The sequence below is a fragment of the Alosa pseudoharengus genome, unplaced genomic scaffold, assembly GCF_046254945.1.
Source record: "Alosa pseudoharengus isolate Yale_2024_CS ecotype anadromous, Long Island Sound unplaced genomic scaffold, YU_APseudo_1.1 YU_APseudo_1.1_scf_22, whole genome shotgun sequence".
Taxonomy (NCBI): Eukaryota; Metazoa; Chordata; class Actinopteri; order Clupeiformes; family Clupeidae; genus Alosa; species Alosa pseudoharengus.
The window spans coordinates 29,670,285-29,693,205 of NW_027468680.1; the positions used below are offsets into that span (position 1 = coordinate 29,670,285).

A 22,921-nucleotide genomic window follows, 5' to 3' on the forward strand; every position below is an offset into this window, starting at 1 on the left:
GCTTGCTGATCAGTATTGATCAGATCATGTTCCACATTTTCAGGAATATATCTGGATGAAACTGGCTTGGCCAATAGGAACAACACAAACATCACCATGAGGAGGCCAAAGAAACAACAAATAAGCTGAACATTTCCAACTCTCTCTGCACCAGAGTCTGCACTGCAAATCAAGTTACATAGTTACAGGCCATGTTTTGTTCTTCGCAGCAAGACCTCTCCTGTGAGAGCATTTGTTTGTAGGAATGTAAGACCGTATGAGCGTGTGTGTAATGTACAGTATCTACACATATATGGACACCTGAAAGTCTTGTTTTCATTCAGTCTCAATGTATTAGTGTAATGTGCATGGATGCATATAGACTGGGCATATCGACACTACATTTATTTATATGCCTTTATAGAAAAACGACTTAAAGTGCATATGTAAATTGTCATTATGTGTGTGTGTGTGTGTGTGTGTGTGTGTGTGTGTGTGTGTGTGATCACACAGCCTTACCACAGTGGAGCTCCTCAGCGGTCAGTGTGGCCACGGAGCGGCCCTGCAGTCTGCTGGGATAGTCACAGGTGGCGGCCGCCTGGGCGTTCCCCGACTCTGCATACTGCTTCAGCAGGTCAGCCAGCCACAGCAGCTCGCAGTCACAGTTCAGTGTGTTTGAGTCCAGACGCCTGTGCAGGACACACCCGAACGCACACACACACACACACACACAGACACATACACACACAGACACATAAACAGAGAGAGAGGGAGAGAGAGAGAGAAACACACACAGATACAAGCAAACGAACACACACACACACACACACACACAAAAACAGTGGTCTTTAGCAGGCAACATTGGGAGCACAGCCTGTCTACATTCACACAGAGCTACCACTTCGGGACTCCCTTGCTGATACATCCTGAATAATCCTCTCATGCTATTAACACCCAGAGGCTGTGCAAATATCTCCAAGCCCTGGTGATAGCAGCAGTAGTCATAACAGTTTATGGAACCTCAGGGTAGAGACGGCCTCCTTCTGTCAGCCCTTCTTCCTGGCTGGTGAGACCTGACTTCAGACAGATAATTCAAACTGATATCCGGAGCCATCGTGATATACAGTCAGAACCTTAATGTGGCCTTTATTATGAAATGAGACATGGGAGCTACGGCTAAAGGTGTCCTTGACACACAGTGCAGACTGCAGATGAAGTAAGACAGACTGTTTGTGTGTGTATATGTGTGTGTGTGTATATGTGTGTGTGTGTGTGTGTGTGTGTGTGTGAGATTCGCGCGGCTGTCTTCAAAGTCCTCCCTCAGTTCTCAGTGACAGAGCACCGCAGGGAAGTGTAAACCTCTCATGGACTCAGGCAGTAAAAGTGCTGCTCTGCATGGGGCTTCTCTTATCATGTGTTCCTAGTGATGGAGAGTCCATCTTGATTTGCCTGAGAGGGCCATGAGGGGGGAGATAAGAGTGCAGCAGTAACGCATCTTTCCCGTCGCGCCCTCGGCGAGGATGGAATGGTGTGACGGGCCCTTTCCAGGTTTCCAGACGACGGTCACTCTGCTGCTGACACCAATGACAGCGCACAGCTGGCAAACGCAGCTTTTCAAATGACTTCCACACTGCAGCACTTTAACTGTACTCTGGCCCAAGTTCAAACAAAACCCCACAGAGAAAAAAAAAAAAATGGGATTGTTTCCTCTGGAGGGAGGAGAGGAAAAATAATCACGCTGGCTAAACATTGGCCGTGCAGTGTGTCTGGGGCTCGGCGCAATAGAGGGGTGCGAAGCCAAGCCCAACGAGGACCGCCGAGAACTTGAATGTGTGCGTCTCTGCTGACCAGAGCAGCCAGTGTTGTGAGGGAGATAGGGAAGCATGGACGCTTTCGTGGAAATGTGTGTCCGTCTGCCTTTTTGTTTTCCCCTTTTGAAGTCCCCACTCATTTTTGGGGAGCTCACCATATCCATGTTTACCATGGCTGCTTTCCACACACACACACACACACACACACACACACACACACTCACACACAAACACACTCACACACAAACACAAACACAAACACAAACACACACACACACACACACACACACACTGACTCACTCACTCACTCACTCATACACATAAACACACACACACACACACACACACACACACACACACACACACACACACACACACACACACACACACACTCACACACAAACACAAACACAAACACACACACACACACACACTCACACACACACTGACTCACTCACTCACTCACTCATACACATACACACACACACACACACACACACACACACACACACACACACACAAACCACACTCACTCACTCACTCACTCACTCACTCATATACACACACACACACACACACACACACACACACACACACACACACACACACACACACACACACACACACACACACACACACACACACACACACACACACACACATGCACACTCACACGCACGCACAAACACAGCTGGTGTCATTTCACACAGAGAAAAAAACTTACAGCCTCTTCATGGACTGCAGATGGGAAAAGGTTCCCGGTGCGAGCTGGGTGATTCTGTTGTTGTGCAAAAATCTAAAAGAGAACACAAGGACAGACAGGACAGGATATCACATGTAAACAACTCTGAGAGCACTTCCTTCCACATGGCAGCACTGCAGAGCTATGGAGGAGGACTATCTAACATCATATGAGTTTATGTTTTTGGACATTTCTATTTTAAACCCCAAACAAATGAAGAGTATTATGATGACATTCTGAACACTGCAGGCTATATACAACACTTGTACAGTAGCATACAAGAGTATGAATGATAACAAAAACAAAAGCCTACTGATTACTGGCAATGGGAGAATGAAAAAATATAGCTATGCAAATTCTAAATATTTCTATCTAATCTATACCTTACTGTAATAGCCTATTAGCACATATAATATGCCGCCCTGTAACCAAGGCTCTGTATGTGTTGATATAGATATTTTGATTTATTTATTTATTTGTTTTTATCTGGGACAAGATACTCAATCCTGCTCCCAGCAACTATCGGAAGTTATTTGGAGCTTCCATCACTCATTGCCAATTGGGCGACTATTGGACTATTGCAAAATACAAGATAAAAAACAATAAATAAAATCACAACAATTCATATCATTTTCCCTAAAATTCCTAATCCTGACACCTTTGCAAGCCCATCTCTCCTTTCATGGACAACAATTCACATCCTTTTCCCTAAAATGACTAATCCTAGCACCTATCCAAGCCCTTCTCCCTGTTCAGGGACGACAATTCACATCCTTCTCCCTAAAATTCCTGATCCTGACACCTATCCAAGCCTGTCTCCCCGTTCATGCCTTCAGCACAGGTAGGCCTACTCTTTCTCCTAAGGCAAGCAGAAGGTCTGCACTGAATTCCACAAACAGACCGTAAACATGAGCTCTGGGAGGAAGAATTCAGATTTGCTTCCAAGATCTGACATCTGGGGGGAGTAGAGGGAGAGCAGATAGCTAGCAAACGTTCAGAAAAAGTCCTTTTGGCAAATTTGAGGAAAAGTTGGTAAAGGGGCTATTTCACACAATTTGAGGGTGCTGAATTCAAATATTTTGTTTACCAAGCTCAATTTTGAGTTTTAAGCTTGCTAATTAGCATAATTAGCACGATTCACATCGTTTTTGGTTTTGCCATCAGATATCATAGGAATTGCAAAAAATAAGACATTACAGTTTTTTACAATTGTTTACACACGTTTTCAAAACTCTGTGTCTATTTTTCAAAACTCCACACACAAAACCCACAACTGCTCACACAAAATGCAAAATGCCCCAAATCTCCAGCAAAATGACACACAACATTCAAAATGTCAAAAACACATGTTTAAAGCAAACATTTGCCTCACATTACAAACACTTTTGTCATAATATGACATTTTGGATACATCATGTACACACTGTTGCTCAAAACCTAAAGCTCTTCTGTCTTAGGCTTTCTATATGTATTTCCACACAAGAGTAAAAGTTACGGTATCAACAAAGAGAAGTTGAAATACACAGTAAAAATGCAAGCAATATTGAAACCAAAAATAGTGATTTTTCCCAAATAATTTGCTGTTGTGAATACAGCATTTTACAGCAAACAAGAAAAAAAGCAAAGAAGAATACAGTGACCACCAGATGTACATGGAGTTTTGAAAACACTGATTTTGTTTTTTTCTAAAGACAAGTGTGTGTGTGTGTGTGGGGGGGGGGGGGGTCGTGTACAGTATGTAGGGGGTCGTGTACAGTATGTATTCATAGGCCTATAGACCCTTTCAACTGCAGAACAAACAATTCTACAGTAAGCGTTCCTAAGACATTTCTGGAGGCACAGAAAAATGTATTGAGCTAATGGTACTGTAACATGGGGACAAACAAAAATAGAGTAAAAAGACACATTTTACATAAAGTCAACTTTTTGTAGAACATTACTGTAAGCTAAAGTCCGATTACTGTAATTTTCAAAGTATCTGCATTGGATCTGAATATTTCAACCGGAAATCCTCTAGGAGCAGATTGAAAGGGTCTATACCTATATAGAGAGTATATCTATTCATAGACCTATACTAAGGCAATGATTGGATGGTGTTCAGTAAAGTAAAGAGTGTTTGCACATATGAAGAGAAAGAGTGAAGCACTGGTGATTTAGTGTGGCATTTTGATGGGTTGTGTTTGAAGAACGAAATGAAGTTACTTCCTGTTAGATTTTTGTGTGTTAGGTAGAAAATTGTGTGTGGTGTTTTGCAAAATGTGTTTTAGTCAATTGAAAACTGAGTCAAACACTGAGAATTAGTGTATGGTTTTGCAGATTTGGTGTCGGGTTATGATGTTTGGAGGACATGTTTAGAAAATTGTGTGACAAGCAAAGATTTAGTGTGTAAGCAGTTGAAAAAAACTGTAATATACTCTTTGTGTATCAGATATGTTGTAGGACAGGACAGGAATTACCCCAATGACCCTCAAGTAGCAAATGAAAATAAGCTAAAATGAAAATCTAAATTGAAATAATAGCTAAAATTCAGTATGACGTTTAGAAACAAAATAGATTCCTTGATAATAAATTGATAGAATAGTAAGTGACTGCTTTTTTTCTGTAGAAAGTATTTTGTCACTAACTATTATGAACAGTTGTCAGTCTTTATAGAGGATTTACACTGTATTTTTAAATTATTATTGTAAAGGCGACTGTGCTTGCCTAGTTAAAACATCTCACTGGTGCTCTTTTCTATCATTCAAATTCCAGCAATGCAGAAAACTGGAAGAGTGTGCATGTTTGAGTCGTGCTGAAGAGTGCTATGGAGATTGCATTATTTGTAAAACAAATAGACAAGATATCATTTATAGTGCAACAAAAAGAAACATTCTCCAGTGCATGATTACTGCAAATGATGCGGAAAGGGAAGTGGACCTAGTACAAATACTCAGCTATGAACTGATTATTGTCCCTGTACTGTAGCTATTGCAGATAGCGATGGTTATTTGTGAAGTGGAAATTAGTCATCCTCACTCAAGTGCTGTCTAGCAATGTGGAATGTCCAGTAGTGATCACTGCAAAAACTGCTCATTCAACACTGGTAATAGATGCTCAAGATCTAGTAATGTCTTTAGGACACCCATCTGACTGCAGCACATTTAAGAAGTATGCAGGAAAGTTTGTAAGAAACTTCTGTATTGTTGTTTGGTATTTGTTATGTGGTAGCAAATTATGTTAACTATCAAAGAAATAGACCTAATGTAGGAATGCACACAGATATTGCAACAGATAATGGTGTAGGCCTATCTGATTAAGACCTGAGTGGTTGAAACATACTTATTAAATTACACTGGGAGCAAAGAAGACTATCTTCACTTTTTTCCCTGTGCAACTGTCAAAGAAATCCCATAAAAACGGGAAGGCCTAGGGTAGCCTACATCAAAGATTAGGCTCTTCTGCATAACATTAAGTGATTTGCATGCAGTAATTTGAACATTGAATCTAGCCTACTTTGGCTATTTAAAGGTAATTTATTGCCAAAACACCACACAATATAAATGAGCTATAACAAACAATAAAGGACTTATTCACACACAAACTACTATTTTACTGACTACGAAAATAATAATTATGTAGGAAGTTTAGAAGTTTAAAACCAAGAATTGACCAAAAGTGCACCAAATTTGAGGGGCAGCCTTGCTCACTGGTTAGCACTCTGGACTTGTAACCGGAGGGTTTCCGGTTCGAGCCCTGACCAGTGGGCCACGGCTGAAGTGCCCTTGAGCAAGGCACCTAACCCCTCACTGCTCCCCGAGCGCCGCTGTAGTTGCAGGCAGCTCACTGCGCTGGGATTAGTGTGTGCCTTACCTCACTGTGTGCTGTGTTTCACTAATTCACAGATTGGGTTAAATGCAGAGACCAAATTTCCCTCACGGGATCAAAAGAGTACTCACTTATACTATAAATTCAACACAAATGACTCAATACACTTGGAGGAGGCCTGCGTCCTTTCTTTTCCAGATATTTTAGGATTTGGATATCGTTTCAGTATCGAGTATCAAGATATTTATGGCAGGTATTGTATCGAAGTCATAATTTTGGTATCATGACAACACTATGCCAGAGCAACTCTGTTTTCTAGATGTTGAGGATTGCAGGCTCTACCACCAACAAGTGATGCTGCTCAATGGCATATTAGAAGAGCACATTATCAAGCTCTAGTATGGAGGCAAGCACACATACCAAATCCAGTGTTACTAGAAGTAAAATGTTTTTTACTTGTCGGTTGTTGCTGACGGTATGCAGTTCTGCATTAGGCTTATTCCCGCTATCTAAGTTGTACTGTAGGATATATTCTGAGTTGAAGGTTATCTGTGCAACTAGTTATTGCGATGAAATGCACTAAACACCACATGAGTGACTCACTATGTTAGCAATAAAAATATGGTTGTGTTTGATTAGAATTTCCGAGTTTATTACATGTTACCTGTAATCATGTCCCCATTAAATACGTTAATTAACTATAGTATGGCTTCTTTAATGCTCAAACATGTATTTAGAGAACACTTTAATTTGGTTTTAGTGATTACTTTTGAAATCAACCCAATTTAGGGAAAAATAAGCAAAAGAAAAAAACACTATTTTATGTTAAAATGCTGATTATGCGGCAACTCAGAATTGAGCTTGGTAAACAAAATATTCAGACTCAGCACCCTCAAATTAGGTAAGAAGGGTTGTTTACCAAATTTGCCGTTAGAAGTTCTCTTCTGTGAACCTGCTCTCCCTGTAGAGGGGGTTCCAGGAGGAAGTTGAGTTCAAGAAGTGAAGGGATAATGGATAGCTGTATGAACTCTAGCTCTGGGAGGGGTGGAGGCTTTATCGATTAGGACTGAATGACCATGGCATTTAGGATGACCTATAACGTGAGATACGTAAGATCCAATGTTAAGCACACAAGCCCATGAGGATTTGACCATCAATGCAATTACTCAATTCAAGCTCAGCAGGAGACCTGAGCAAAGTTACAGTAACACAATGTAGGAATGGTCCTTTCTGTCAATTGCCAATGTACTGGTTCCCATTTAGGCTAAAGGGTACCCAACTAATCTAAAACAAGACTAAAATGGTGCAACTATGATGTTACACAGTGCAGTACCAGGTGTTCTGGGCTCACATCGGCAATGTCAGAGATTACATCCTCCAGAGTAGCATCAAAATGAGTTTGATGCCGTTATTTAAAGACAAATATAGAACAAGGCTGGACATTCATTCCTCTGTCGCCTGGACTGAAAACAACATTTCAAAAACAGAACAATCACAAGGGAGCCATTAGGGAAATTGCTTGTCCTGATGTTACAGGAATTTTGGAGCACATAAAGATCATCTGTATCTCTTACTCCCTCTGCCCTCCCCCCTCTCTCTCCTGCGTCATGAAGCGTAAACAAGACACTCCTTCAACGAATGCTCTCTGTTTGATTTGATTACTAGTGCACAGAGTTCTTCTTTTGGACAGTTCTGGATAGAGAAGCAAAGGTGAAAGGTTAAAGGTTAGGGCAGGTCTTGCCACTCACAGGCGTTCAAGCTTGGGCAGATGAGCAAAGGACTCAGGCTCTAAGGACTCAATGTTGTTGAAGTGCAGATACCTGCAAGGGAAAAGATTTACAAAAGGTCAAGAAAAACAGACATAAAATAATGATAATAAAAAAAACATATCACTAGCATAACATAACACTGGCATTCACCAAACAAGCTAAATGCATACTAGTAGAGTTGTATGTAGGAAGTAGCATGGCAGTGGCAGTAAGCAGTAGTGCATAGTTTGAAAGCTCAGGAACGCATTTGTAAACTTTATGCTTCTGTGCACAGTCCACAAAGACACCTAAAGGAACAGGGCTCTTTGATTTATGCTGCACCCTTTAGTAGCAAGGTCATGACCCTTTGCCATAAAAAAGACACACAGCTGGATAAGTAAACTACTCTCAAATGGCTCATGGAGAATGAAAGCAGGGAATACATACTAGAACCCAATGTCATATTCATGTAAAATGTATATATGAATGTTTGTGAATCAGGCAACACATGAACTAAGCAAATGTCTGTGACATACTAGTGGAATTAAATGAGAAGCATATGTTTGCATAGCTACGAGAAGCAGAAAACTCTGACTCACTACATACAATTGAAGTGTTAACATTATGTTTTCTACTGACGGAGAATGATACATCTTACCAGAGCAACCATAACTGGGAGAGTTGTTACATATGCACAGACCTTATCCAAGTCAAATATCCAAGAGAAAACACAGCAGAATGATTTGTTGCACTTTATTGGCATCAGCCAGAAATGTGGCAAACTCGTTTTCAAACATGCTCTTTCACAGCAAGTGTGTGTGCATGTGAGTGCATGTGTGTGTGTGTGTGTGTGAGAGAGAGAGAGAGAGAGAGAGAGAGAGTGTGAGAGAGAGAAAGAAAGAAAGAAAGAGAGAAAGAAAGAAAGATACCTGAGCAGTGACTTCATTATGTGTTCAATCATTCCTAACAGCTGAACAAACAGTTTCCCCTTCAAGCATAAGGACACAATTACAATTATTCAACCTTGTGTCCAAAAGGCTCAACTGCTCTGTCACAGGTTGGGAGATCCCATTACTTAAACAGCTTTGATTTGTGCACTAGCAATTGTGTGATATTTTAATACTGCTGATAAGAAGACAAATATCTGATGGTAAAGTAAAAGAAAGACGAAGACAAATCTCATTATAAAACACTAGGCCTGTAATGCACAGTACTGCATACTTGTGGCTGAAACACAAATACAAAAAAAGGAGAAAACACAGCTATAGCGTTGTCATCACCAAATAAAAGAGTTCATTACCATATGGGAATTTCACACAGTTAAAAGGCAACAGGCGGCCTTAGTTCTAATTTCTCTGCTATATAAATAGTCATTTGTTAAGAATGGATGTGGTTTGGAGGCTGGTGAAAGCTCTTTAAAAGGAGGGGAGGGGGTGCACACGGCTTGTTTATACACGTCTCTGTTGAGAAGCAGGCATGCTATGGTAATAACCTGCAAAGAATGTTACAATACTTTACTTTCCATTTGATTAAAGCATACTCTGCCTACTTGGTATGCAATAATCTCTTACTAAACAGAAGAACAATATAAACTTCTCTCCTGAACATTAAACATTGTGCTTCAATTAATCACTTCAAATCCCCTCTAGGACTTTCAATGAAGTGCTCTGTGAATGCAATAGATTGTCTGAGAAGGGGGTTATATATACAGGTTGCAGAAGGAAAGAAGAAAGCTTGTCTGTAGCTATGGAAAGACAACAAACAAACAAACAAACAAACAAACAAACAAACAAACACACAAACGCTTCCAATGATGAAATGTCAATCAATGTTATAATGCACATTGCATAGGCTTACACAAGTCTGCAGGCATGAGCAGAGAATAGTGCCTAGAAGTTAAAACACAGAACTAATATGTCTCGGAGTTCACTGGTTTGGGGAGTGAGCTCACAGCTGATGTGGGCAAAGCAATGTCTGTACCACGACTGGGCAGAACACAGGAGTGGCAAGCTGGACAAGATGAGGCAAGCAGCGGGCTAGAGGACACAGGTAGGGCACAGACTACCCAGCAATGGCTGTCAGAGGCTGCTGACAAATCGGCACCAATACCAGATGCAAGGGCGCCACTCACTTGTCAACTGAATGACAGACATGGGCGCCAGCACACATGCTCTAAACATGCAGGGGCTGGAGGATGCAGCGGGTAGTAGTGGTGGTGGACGGGGATGCTACACAAAACGCTCAGTGCACACACGGCATGCAAGATGGGACCATCGGGAGCTTAGGGTTCTTCATTTGCGCCCCTCCAAGTCCAAGTATACAGTGTGCTGCCTTGCATTCAGCTTTGGGCTTACAAGCACAGGGCTGAAGGGAGACAAACCCACCCTGAGCTTTGCGCCTCAAAGCTATGCAAGGTGATCTGACAACTGCAAAGTGGAGCTGGAGCTTGGACTGCAGAATGGGAGAGTCCCTAAGTGGACTGGCAGAGGGCATCAGGGAAAGGTCAACGGGCTACAGAGGTTAGCACACGAAGCACACGAGGAGCAAAGGAGGCGGAGGGAGGACGAGGTCACTTACAGTTGCTCTAGAGAGACAAGCCCCTTAAATGCCTGCCTGTCAATTGACTGGATTTCATTCTTGTACAAATAGCTGAAAGGAGAAATAATCAGTAATATTAGTAACACACAAAAGGGTACCAACTGCTGGGGGAAAATGTAGACTATTTTCAGAGTCAGTAATTGCTGCCAGAATGAACAGATGTAAGGAGTCTTTAAGATACAGGGGGATTCCATTACTTGTATAAATTATCATGTTGCTTGTTTAAGCTACTTTCTCATGGGGATGCTGTCAGTTTGAGAAACCAGCAAGATAATTTATAAATTCAAAAGTACAGTAATGAAATATTAGTAAATCATAACAGCAATATGAAGCTAGTTATCATCATGGGACCAAGTCCATTATGTCACCAATACAAGGGCGTTAATTATGGTATAGTATCTCCAATCAAAACACAGCTGGAGGAGGCCATCATTTATATGTCAGAAAACTGAAAAAGGAGACACAATAAAACACAGAGACTATATCAACATTATTGTTAGCATTGGAGTGGCAAAGTAAATGTTAAAAATGAGAGGTAACATGATCAGGTATATAAAATTATAGTCTAACATCTGAAGACAGCAAACAGCCATTCAATAGATAGTACCTTCTAGAAAGAAGAAGATTTTGTTATGAAGGAGGGTATATATTATTTCACAAATATAGTACAAAACACACCAACTCCTAAATATATTTATACAGATATAAATACTATGGCGCTTCAAAGCCTTCTATCCAATTAAACCATGCATGATTGTTTGGCTTCCTCTATCCAATTAAACCATGCATGGTTGTTTGGCTTCGAGTGCTGCATTGCTGTGCTTTGCACCACATCTGGTGACCACACAATAACCCTCTTGACATGAGCTGTTGCTCTGGTGATGGCGACTATGCCTCTGAGTCAGTGGTGTTCGTGGGAAAGAGGAATCTCGGCCTGAAAAGTCTTCTCTCCAGGGGCCGTTTGGTGGTGCTGGGAACTGGCGGGCCTGCATTGAAATCCTTTGGCCTTTTCCAGTGGACTCTCTATTATTTACAGGCAGTGTACGCAGCACACAGCAGGAAATTAATAGTGCTGTCCTTAAGCGACTGCCTAGCACTTAACAGCGTCTGGGTTGGACCAACTGTGAAAAAAAGCAACACTGGTGCCAAAATGGTTGCATTATATATTTCAACAACTGAGCTATTGTATTTGGACAAATGCCTTGACAATATTGTCCAGGTTAACATTTTTTTGGGGGATGTTCTCAGCATGAAAATTATACTCTCGTCCTACAAACACATTAGTCTGACAACGGGAAACCACTGCTACTCAATAACCCACCTTATGTCCGTCACTTGTCTGTGTGTGCAGGACATTCTAACCTGACCTCGACATCACAGAGCTGACCTGTGACCTGGGTGGTGCCAGTTCATGTCACTTTATATAGCCTGTGGAAAGGTGTTTCATGATGGATATACAAAGGCATCAGTCGTCTGAGGGAGCACATCATGACAGCCCACTAGAATGACAGGGCAGTTTGCTGTGATCACAGGGGCTGCACTTCAGGGCTGTCTTCAGATTAGCTGTACAACACCCCGACCTTCAATTAACTATCCACAACAAGCCCATGGGGGCATATAGCCTGGTGCTTATAACATAGTAATGGATACAGTGGGGGTACAGTGAGGATAATGGGGTGCACCTTCCAGAGGCTTGGACCTAACCTCCCCTCCATGGCTTTGCTGCACAGCTGGCTAATTCACATGAAAGTTCAGGAAGTGCCATTTGCTTGTGATGTTTGGGCCGTCCTAGTGCAGCTGTGGTGGTGATACTGAGAGGAATATGCTCAGTCATGGACAGGTGTGCAGAGATGTGAAAAGGCCAAAAGGTTTCAGGGCTGAATGAATTACTACTGGAGGCAGACACTCCAGACCGGTCACTTTTCTTACTGAGACAGAATGCATCGTAGGAAAGCTTCCAGATGATGGATATTACATTGGTCGACATCTGATTACATCTAAGAGTGGGAGAATGTTCATGAAACATGCAGCTACCCAGTAAACTCAACTGAAAACCTCATTGCTTTGCCTCCCAGTGCATAGCAACTCCAGCAACACAGTCTTTCATGGACACCAGCCAACAGACACAACTGTTTACATGGCAAAAAAAGCGTATAGACATAAAGAACACCAACACCCACCCCTGTAGAAAGAAACACCAAAATTGGATGCAAAAAATATACAATGTCTTCCAATGCCAGATTAATGGCAGTAAATTGTTGATAGAAACTTGGAAGAGTCAGTGATTAGGGTTGGGCGAGGGGAAGGTGGAGTGTAGAGGAACGCTTCAGACAAACACCTAATATCCAGTCAAATGCAGACAACGCTAATACCACAAGTGAGGCTTATTGCTTGCTAATGGGGCTATGACTAACAAAGGCAGGAACTCTGCCATGCCCCCCTCCCCCATGCTAAACACAGCTGAGGCTGGTCTCAGTGCTCTGCATGGTCTGGGTTTTTAAAGGGGGAGGGGGAAAGACAGTCAGACAGATACATTCAGGGCGATTAGCCATTAACCTCAAGCAGGAATGTCTCGGCTCACACTTCCCCTTAAGTTGTTCAGTTTTCATTAAGAACAATGAAGTTGAACAGGGATCTGTGTGTTTGAGGATAAAACTGTTCCCCAGCTTTTTGAACTTGGACAGAGTTGAGTTATGTTATAACAACAACTGTCAGTGCGTCGGGTGAAGTTCAGCTTTTGTGAAAGCTGGCACTGGTGAACAGTCTTTGGTGTGTGTGAACTTGGGCTAGGATTTGAGGATAAATTTCATTAAAGGCCTGTTAAAAACAGCCTTCTTTGATCAGACATTCTTTTTTAGCTGCATCTGGCACATTCTGTACACACTATTTCATTTTCATTACCATGGGATGATAATGCTTCATAGCATCTAATAAAAACAGAGACAATCATCAATCAATCAAGAGCAATCTGTGATTAAAAGGCTAAACTTACAGATATTTCAGGTTTTCCAGATCTTCAAAGGCTCCTCTAGGGATTCTTCTGATGTGATTGTTGTTTAAGAGGCTTAAAAAGAAGCAAATCATATTAGCTTATATGATCCTAAGGGTATTCTCAGAATTTCAGTATTTATACAGTAACCAGTCTGATGGAAGATAAGGGAGCCATATCATTGGCTTAAGCATTTCATATAAGTGTATTTGATGGCTCAGTTTAAATGGCACACAAAACTCCCAAATTCTAAAAATTGAGGTGTCTTCATGCCTTTGACATAGTCTGAAAAAGCCTAGTTAAGTAATACACCTATATACATGCTCACTTTTATTTCTTAACTGAAAACAGCTGCATTCCACGTGCAAGTCATGACTGTTGTGGAAGCTAACAGTGAGGAGATCACATGGAAAAAGAGACTCTGTAGTGTGGCAGGTGGCTATTTTCGTGCTAGACAGACACTAATATTGAACTTTCTCATGGTTTGAGGACAAATGAGGCACAAAGGTATTCTTGATTGTTTGAGCTGGAGACTGACATTGCATTGCAAAGCCAGACAAGACTTGTTGTTTGTGTACTAAACTGTTAAAGAAGTGTAAGAATTCCATCACAATATTTGCAACTGGGGTACTTGTGGGTTGCGTTCAGTTTGCTGGTGGAAGTTAGTCAAGAGCGCAATCAGAATTGGATGGATGGATAAGGTTGCAAGCTAGGAGCAAACCTAATTCCCACAGATGAAGAGTATATGTTTAAAAGCACATAAGGAGGGCTCCACAGAGAGGGCAACTTCATCAGAGACATCTAGATTGAGGGTAGATGGAGAGGGTCCATCTACAGTGACATATGGTACTTACAGGGTGTTGAGGTTCTTGAGTCGTCTGAAAGAGCCTGGCTGTAAGTCTTTTATTTTATTGAATCTCAGGTCTCTAGAAAGAAAAACAAACAAAGAAAAAAGACAAATGAGCCATTCACATTTTTGTTCAATTTATGTAACATACAATATTTGTGTTGTAATGTCATTTGCACTGACTGCATAAAAGTATTTTTTTTAATCACAAAATCTGTGGTAATTAGAGATCCTTTATACTATTGGCCAGTTGTTGTTGGCAACAGAAGAGTTTTTTTAACTTCCAAGTTTTCTGAATTATCATGATGATGCAAAGATGCTTAAATATGAAGCTGAAAGCAGGTAAATGGCCATTATGCTGCACAGAAAGCATTTTAGTTTGTAAAGGGGAGGAACATACTGTAAGTAAACAACAAAAACAGTTTGCCATGAGGTCACATTGCTGCAACAAAAGGTCACAGGATAGAGCGTACATGGATTTTAGCCTTGCTCTGTGCGCTATGTGTCTTTGCAAGTGAAGGATCTTGGCTACTCAGCTGACAGCAACTTTGCCCTAAAAACCTGACCAGACTGATAGCATTGATGCTGACCCATCCTGTGTGCACCAAGGCAGACAGAGAGACAGTAACCAACCACAAAAATGCCCAGACGACAGCGGGAAATCGCCATAATAAAGATAAAGCTGTCTACACAAGCATAGCTAACTCATCTACCAAGCTCTCCCCTCACCACATAGTCTCTCATCAGCAACAGACAAGAGCTGAGCATGCTCATCTAGGAACTGAGTCACAAGGCGTAAACATAATAATAAGAGAAAAACACAGTTTAAGAAGCAGCTGCTTCTATGGATGTGTGTAAAAACCACACATAATTTCAGCGTTTTAGCAATGACCATTTTTAACCACTGAGATATAGGGTCATAAATCTGTGTGAAGGTACTGTAGTAATCAAAGACTGACAGAATTCTTTCTGTTATAGCGTATTTCTGTCTGAAAACAGTTTACTTGTGTTACTTAGTTACAGCAGGCACAACAGCCACCAGAGCCAAATCATAAAACTATAGATTCCTGCACTCTGCTTTCTTCAGTTTCTTTGCAAACGTAACAAAAAGACCTGATTTTTAAGAGCAGGGCAAGATGTTTTTGGGTCATCCATTCCACGAAAAAATGAGAAAGAAAGCACAGCATCTGGATGGTATTATAGAAGCAGGCTTTTTATATTGCAACTTCCTCTCCTTTGGAAGCACTTACGTCCCTGTCCATTAAGACGGCGTAGAAACTTACTGCAGGGATAAATGGTGTATTTAGCATACTGCTAATCAACAAACACACATTCACCATAAAAACGAATGGCTAAGCTGTAAGCATCTTGCAACTCATTACGATTTGATGTATTCTACTTTTACAATGACATCATATCAGTGCATATAGGCCTTGAAAATGGAAGATGAATTCCAAATCATTATTCCAGTTATTTATTCAAGGCACAACTTTTATGTAGTCAGCTACTTACTTCCAACATATCAATATACATATTCAGTAAACAACACAATGACATACATGCATACATACATGTGCATGTGATGTGAAATGCTCGGTCTTACATGTCCAAAATCCTGAGTGCCATCCAGAATTGTAAGATCATTAGACAGACATTGGTTTGTGTTTATGGCGTGGCATATTTGATTTCAAAAACATCTTGGCTTGAGTACGACATGCCATTGCTTTCTGAGAAGAATCCTTGTATGCAGTAGATGTTGAATGCTCCAGTTGTGCCAGAGGTGCTAAAGGTAACAGCAGTAGCTCTGGCAGGATCACTTGCTGTCTTTGGTGTGGTTCTTTGGTTTCATAAATCATAACTAAAACTGTGGGTGAAAGTAACCTGAGAAGAAACCTCTATAATGTCAGGATAACAACCAAGGGCAAATCCAAATACAGTCAAGATAAAGTCTGGGAATGTTACAATGTATCAAATAAAACATCCACCTCTCTTGGTTCACCCCTTACAAAAGGCTTCCAACTTAAAAGGGTGAGTGTGGTTATGTGGAAGTTTTTTCGAGGGATTCCAAGCCAAGACTTGTTTGCTTACATTTCATAGAGCCTGACCCTGAATCCTCATCTGAAATGTTCTCTCCCGGTGCTGCCGGCACTTTCTGCACAGCAGACACCCAGACCAGGGGACAAGACAAACGACCTCTTCAGCCTGACAGCCCCATACACACCTCCCACCTATAGCGCCAGCACAGCCTGTACCAGAATGTGTGTGTGTGTGTGTGTGTGTGTGTGTGTGTGCATGCCTCTTGCACACTGCACTGTGGCCAGTGTGGCATGCTCCAACAGGGGCTGCCCGCATTGTGGGAATCCTTTGACGTGATGCTCCAGGCAATGCTTTCAGCAGAAGTGCACGGAGCCGTTTCATTTGATGTACACTGTGGAAAATATTGCATACCTCAGGATAGGAATCTGACGGCCAGAATTCCATTGAGTTGTACTTGAGTGAGTGAGCAGGAGAACTCTGCCTGCAGCAGTACTACACAGAGAGGACTCCTCATTCCATATATCAGAAGACCGTGATATTAAGTTATGCAGGTTAATCACCATCTGTACACATGGAGGCCAAGTAGTAAGACAGATTTTTAGAGATTGTCAGTCAATGGTTTCATGGCAATATAGGAATTACCTCACCAAGTCGATTTCAATCTATGAGGGCATAAACCTGATCTAAACCTTTTTTCCAGACACGACCAAGTGCATGAAAACTGCTAGTACATCCAGTAAAACAGCATGAGGGCTTAGTGTGTTTGTGTACTGTTACATTTTGTTAACTGTATGAATTAAGAGAACCAGACATCACTGGAATTTTCATTACATTATCAAAATGCAAAAAAGGACTTGAACGTCTCCAGAGGTTTTGTTATCCAGCTCATGGACCTGAATGACAAACCATACACGGTGCTAGAGCCATGTAAAAAGGAGGTTGAGTTTAGCCGTTAGGCATATCCATCAGGAAGTGCAATATTTGCTCCAGGTAGATGTATGTCATTCAACTCCAAAGGTTCCATTCAACGTCAATCCTTTCAACACATTTTCTTCAGCTGCAGAGAGGACACATTGTCAGCGGTTGTTCAGCGGCTTATCAGAGGAAGGTCACTTGGGATGTTGAGTCATTCAGAAAATAACAGGAAGAAACAGGGCACTGCTCCAATAAACAGACCCACTAATTTATTGTTTTTTGTTTATAATTCTCTGGAGATATTTTCATTAGCAGGAGGCTGTTCAAAAGTTTTGGAAAAAATGAACCGGTCATTAAGAGATCTTTTGGGGATTTATACAAACATCTACCAGAGCGCCTCTATTCCATGTTGGCTTCACATACCACCTCTGGTAAAAATAATATAAGAGCATGAAAACCAATGTCTGTGAAAATTCTCTTTTATCAATATACTCTTGCAGTATCAAGTTCAGGAACTGCTTCTTCCAAATGGAATCATGCCCCTTGAGCAGGACATAAATCTGACTAAAAAAGCTGGCAAAACTGAAAGTGAAAAATAAATACTCCCATGTCCACCAGGCCCAACATATCAGAAGCTGACCTGTGAGCTCACAGTAGTTGAAACACCACAAATAAAAGGTGCTCAGACTTAATCGCCTCCAAAATTCAAACCAGTCGAAGCATAGGACCATCCATAAGACCAGAAAAACAACAAAAGTTTCCACCAAAGATTCTACAGAGCACTCCGCTCTTGGTTTCCACACACTGTCTGTCCTATTTAAATACCCATTTGAATTCTGACCAGGCTGATACAGTTGCTGGGATACGTGGACCCAGTGAGATTGGAGTGTGGTGATCCAAATAATCGGTGACTCATAGCTTGTCAGGGCAGCGGTTTGTTTATGCTCCACAAAATTCTGTTCCTTGGCAGGGAGCTCCCAAATTAATGGAGCTTGGATTCACCAACCAGGTGCCAGGATTGGCAGGCCTGACTGGGGGGAGACACACACACAGAACATTCAAGGATCCATATGCCGGGGAAACAGGCTTTGATTTGTAGCTGTACATTATATAGTATATAAAAATTACATGCTAAAGTTTAGGGGGACCACTTATTTTCTCAGCATGAGCAGATACAAGACATATCAATGCATTGACTCCCCATACAAATGTATATACCATAGTTTTATGGGCTCATGCAAGGAGACCGCTTCAAAATGAACAGTTTTAAGATGTTAGGAAGAGCTACCACTTAAATATAACAATCTCTCTATGGCCTATATGTCCTGGTTTACAACACCGGCTGTCAAAGCAGAAGTCCTCTCAGAGTCATTTTTTGTGGGTCAAGCAGGTAAGATCAAGGGAGCAAACAAACTGAAGCTAACTACATTTAATCACTGTTGAACTTGTTAAAGTCTGCTTCAGGTATGTAAAGTACCTATACCTTATGTAATGACATATGACAATGTCCAGAGGTGATGGGTTCACTATTTGACAAGAATGTCTCTGATATTCTCGTCATTCACATTATACAAGGATACAAGGAAGTTTATTGTCACATGCATATAGTTACTGGATGTAAGAAATGCAGTGAAATTATGTCTGGTGTCAGCCTATTTGTGCATTTATGGGGGGGGGGGGGGGGGGTAAAAGTGCAGTAGAAGAGGGGTTTAGTAGATTAAGTGGCAAGGGCTGCATAAGAAAGGTGGGGGAGGATTGGGATTGGGGGGGCACCAACAAGGAGCACCCAAGAGCAACAGGGGCAAGGAAAAAATCCCTTACTAAGGAAGAAACCTTGGGCAGATCCACGGCTCAAGGGGCTAACCCAACTGCCAGGGGTCTTGGTGTGTGTGTTGGGGGGATGACAAGGGAGATGGGATAGTGTGCTGTGTGTTGGAGTGCAATATGTGTGTTGGAGAAGCTTCCTCATGAGACAATGTGCTGTGTATTGGGGGGGGGGGGGGGGGGGTGGAGGCAGTGTACTGCAAGTATGGTGAAGGGACTTACTTCAGAGTACTGTATGTATGATGTATGTGACTGATGACAGTGCAGATGTGTGTGTGGGCGGGAGGGGAGTGGAGCAGTGACTGTGTGTGTGTGTGTAGTGTGTGTGTGGGTAGGTGAGGACAGTTTGCTGTAAGTATGTAGAGGATATGTGTTGGATAAGATCCTGAAGACAATGTGCTGTGTATGTAGGGAGGGGGGGGCAGTGTGCAGCAAGTATGTAGAGGACCTGGCAGATTGATCGCAGACAAAAGCAGATGTCACATAAATCTGCTGTCCTACAGCTCCTCATTAGCATTTCACTTGTGTCTTGTACACACTGAATGCAACTGCATAACCTCAGAACTAAAATAATTTAGCTTTACAGTAACTGCCATTTAAACGCCAAATCAAAAGCTCATTATTATCCAGGAAGTGGGGAGACAACCACAAAAAAAGACCAATGGCGAGTGCACTGGGGCATTATCTGAGGTCATTGCTCAATTTCCCTGAGCTGAAGAGAGTCCACAATCCTGGAGGGGAAAACAAGAATGTGACGTGATGGCAAGAAAATCCATGACAACATTTAGGGAACAGGATGCAACTCTTGGTGTTATTGGTTCACAGCCTGCCAAGGGATCCCACAGGGGAAATTCCACAGTCCAAATGTCCACAACGATAAAGAGCACAGAACGTGATAACATGACCAGCCATGATTACTACCAACACTGGGCCATTTCCCTATCTACCATGTATTAAGAAGGTTCAGACCTCTTTCATTTTATCTCACTGAAAACTGAAATATTACTTAAGTACTGAAATATTCTGACCCTTTACTCAGTACTTGAATTTCCTTCTGTAGTAGGCTAATTTTAGCCTTGGGTATGACACGCTTTGCACACCTAGAGCTAGGATGTTCTGCTTCTCTGCAGAGCCTCTCAAGCTCTGTAAGGTTGGATGGGTACTGTCGGTGGACCATGCTGGGTCAAATACATTCAGAGAGTTGCCTTTAAAACTACCCAAATGTTGTCTTGTTCTGTGTGCTTGGAGTCATCATCCTGTTGGAAGGTAAACCTTCAGCCCAGTATGAGATCCTGAGTGCTCTGAACCAGGTTTTACTTTGCTCTGTTCACCTTTTCCACAACCATGATCAGTCACCTGTCAGTGAAAATAGAAAATCAGTGAAAACTAGTCACTGTCAGTGAAAATCGCCATTACCATGGATCATCATTGGGATGGAATTGCACAGGCAGCAAATGGTGCTTGTTTTTCTCTGAGACCTGTGTAGTCTAAACAGTAGATAGAGGCACAGATGAAATCTACAAACCCTGAGGTTTAAAGGCCTTACTTGTCTTCATCCTGTCTTAGCAACATCTATTGTTTCTCATAAAAGTGGCATTGGTCCAAATTGACTCACACCTTTCAAAATTGAGCTTATTAGATGAGCTAGCTTTCCTCTGTTATTTATGTGTCTAAACTTCTTTCCTGATAGTGTTGGCACTGATTTTCAGCCTGGAAGGTACAATATAAAAATAGGTTCACACTTGTAACAAGCCCCACTCTGTGTGCAAACCTGGTGTTGAAACCACAATGTTCTTCAACTGAAATGAATCAGGTGATTGTTGTGCTAAGTGGATTTTTTTAAAAGATGGTATAATTTCTCCCTTTTTTCATTTTTCAAGATCACCCCATGTCCATTTTTACAGCTGTGGGATGCAGGTCACCAACACCACTGTTCATTCCATAGAGAATACCAGTATCTCAGCACAAGGGAAAGAATCCAAGTGTTTGGATTGGATGTTTCCAACAAGGTCTAGTTCAGTTTAAGAGTATTAGCTGCCGTCAAAATCTGATGCAATCTCTGACACAAGCCAATGCTTGAAAGCTAACAAAGGCCTCTGCTCTGGGAAATGCATTTCCTTTGTCAAGCAACCACCCACTGTCACATGCCTGCGGCTCTTGAGAGATGATCGTGGGGATTCAAGCGTCCATCCAACATGTGCCTGCCTATGACAGTGTGTTAGGTCTCAGTAAGAGTAAATGCTGCCATATACGCAGAGTCCTCAAAAATGCTCCTCAAAACATGCATCAGACATATGGAGAGTTTGTTCACAGGCGTGCACTGTGCAGCTTCTTGATTCCAGCCCAGGAACAATGTTGGACTGGCAAGACAAACCCCTCGCAAACGGTAGTGATACAGGAAGAGAGGGGGCAGGAGTGTTTCTTTCAGCAGCTATCTGGGCCCGAATCTCCCTGTGCAAATTAGTAAAGCTTTAGGGATTTCTCTGGCTTTGCATTCCACAATACCACAGAGAATGAACGCCTGACAAAGCCTGACTCCAGCAAATTCCACACAATGGTGCTTCTCTTTCCCTCCCTGACTCACTGTATTTGGACTGGCTACTTTGGGAATAAGAACAGTTTTACCCACCAAAAAAAGAGGTTCAGTGAAGACAATACAGATGACAAGACAGGAATGATGACCGTTTGACCTCGGGCAGTTAAATAGACCCCTTCTTTTTGGTCCCATCCCTAAAGGGGCTGTAAATTTGGCCACAAACCAAGGGCCACTTACATGGTAAAAACACTCCACTCGACTGTTAAATGCCCCCTCCAAAAGGAAGCTCTCACCCGCCCTGGATCCGCTGATCACGTGACCAGTCCTTCAGTAGTCCAAACCCAATAACCTTACTGTGGAGAGGCACGTGGGAGATGGACCCCCTTTTCACCTCAAGCACATACATAAAGCACCATGACAGGGGTCAACTTACTTAAGGCAACTCATTCTAAACAAGCACAACACATTGATTTTGAGGTATGGAAAGGGCACATGCTGTCTAGCACAGTGGTTCTTAACTGGTCTGGCTTTGGGACCCACAATTTTCCATGTTCATTTAGTCGCGACCCATATTTTTTTTTTTTAGTGTTCAAGCCAACAGATAAGGTGAGCTACTTGGTAAGACACGCAAAGTGCCTGTAGGCCTACTTGTTTAGAACATGCTGATGTTTGGCATTACATTTGTGAAGTCTTCAGGATATTAAGATAGTACTGTAGATCTGACAAAGTAGCACTTAAAATGGGTGATTATTTATTTATTTTTTTACCCACAAGCTCCACGACCCACCCAGAATGGTTCCGCGACCCACTTTTGGGTCCCGACCCACCAGTTAAGAAACACTGGTCTAGCACATTGATGACCAGAAAGGGCATGGACTATTGTTCAACACGGTGGCTTTATGTTTAATTATGTTGTGGGGCAGTCGTGTCCTACTGGTTAGGGCTTCGGGTTTGTAACCGAAGGGTTGCTGGTTCGATCGCCGACCTGTAGGAAAAATGTGGGCGGGGGAAGTGGTTGAGCACTGCTGTCCAATGCCCACATCCATGGCTGAAGTGCCCTTGAGCAAGGCACCTAACCCCTCACTGCTCCC

At 42.0% G+C, this 22,921-nt stretch overlaps 1 protein-coding gene across 5 annotated transcripts in view; it reads right to left on the bottom strand.

The window, feature by feature from the left end:
* The window catches only part of pxdn (peroxidasin), a 57,356-nt gene that overhangs the window by 25,565 nt on the left and 8,870 nt on the right, over window positions 1–22,921 (bottom strand). For 2 of the 5 annotated variants that reach the window (XM_076299651.1, XM_076299647.1), the window contains exons 2-7: window positions 14,526–14,597; window positions 13,675–13,746; window positions 10,662–10,733; window positions 8,085–8,156; window positions 2,515–2,586; window positions 499–668 (exon numbers count right to left, since the gene is read on the bottom strand). In XM_076299651.1, coding sequence (XP_076155766.1) covers window positions 499–668; window positions 2,515–2,586; window positions 8,085–8,156; window positions 10,662–10,733; window positions 13,675–13,746; window positions 14,526–14,597 — 530 coding nt within the window. Of the gene's footprint in view, window positions 1–498; window positions 669–2,514; window positions 2,587–8,084; window positions 8,157–10,661; window positions 10,734–13,674; window positions 13,747–14,525; window positions 14,598–16,089; window positions 16,790–22,921 lie in introns of those variants that run through there. The other 3 variants (XM_076299648.1, XM_076299649.1, XM_076299650.1) reach the window with 3 other exon arrangements.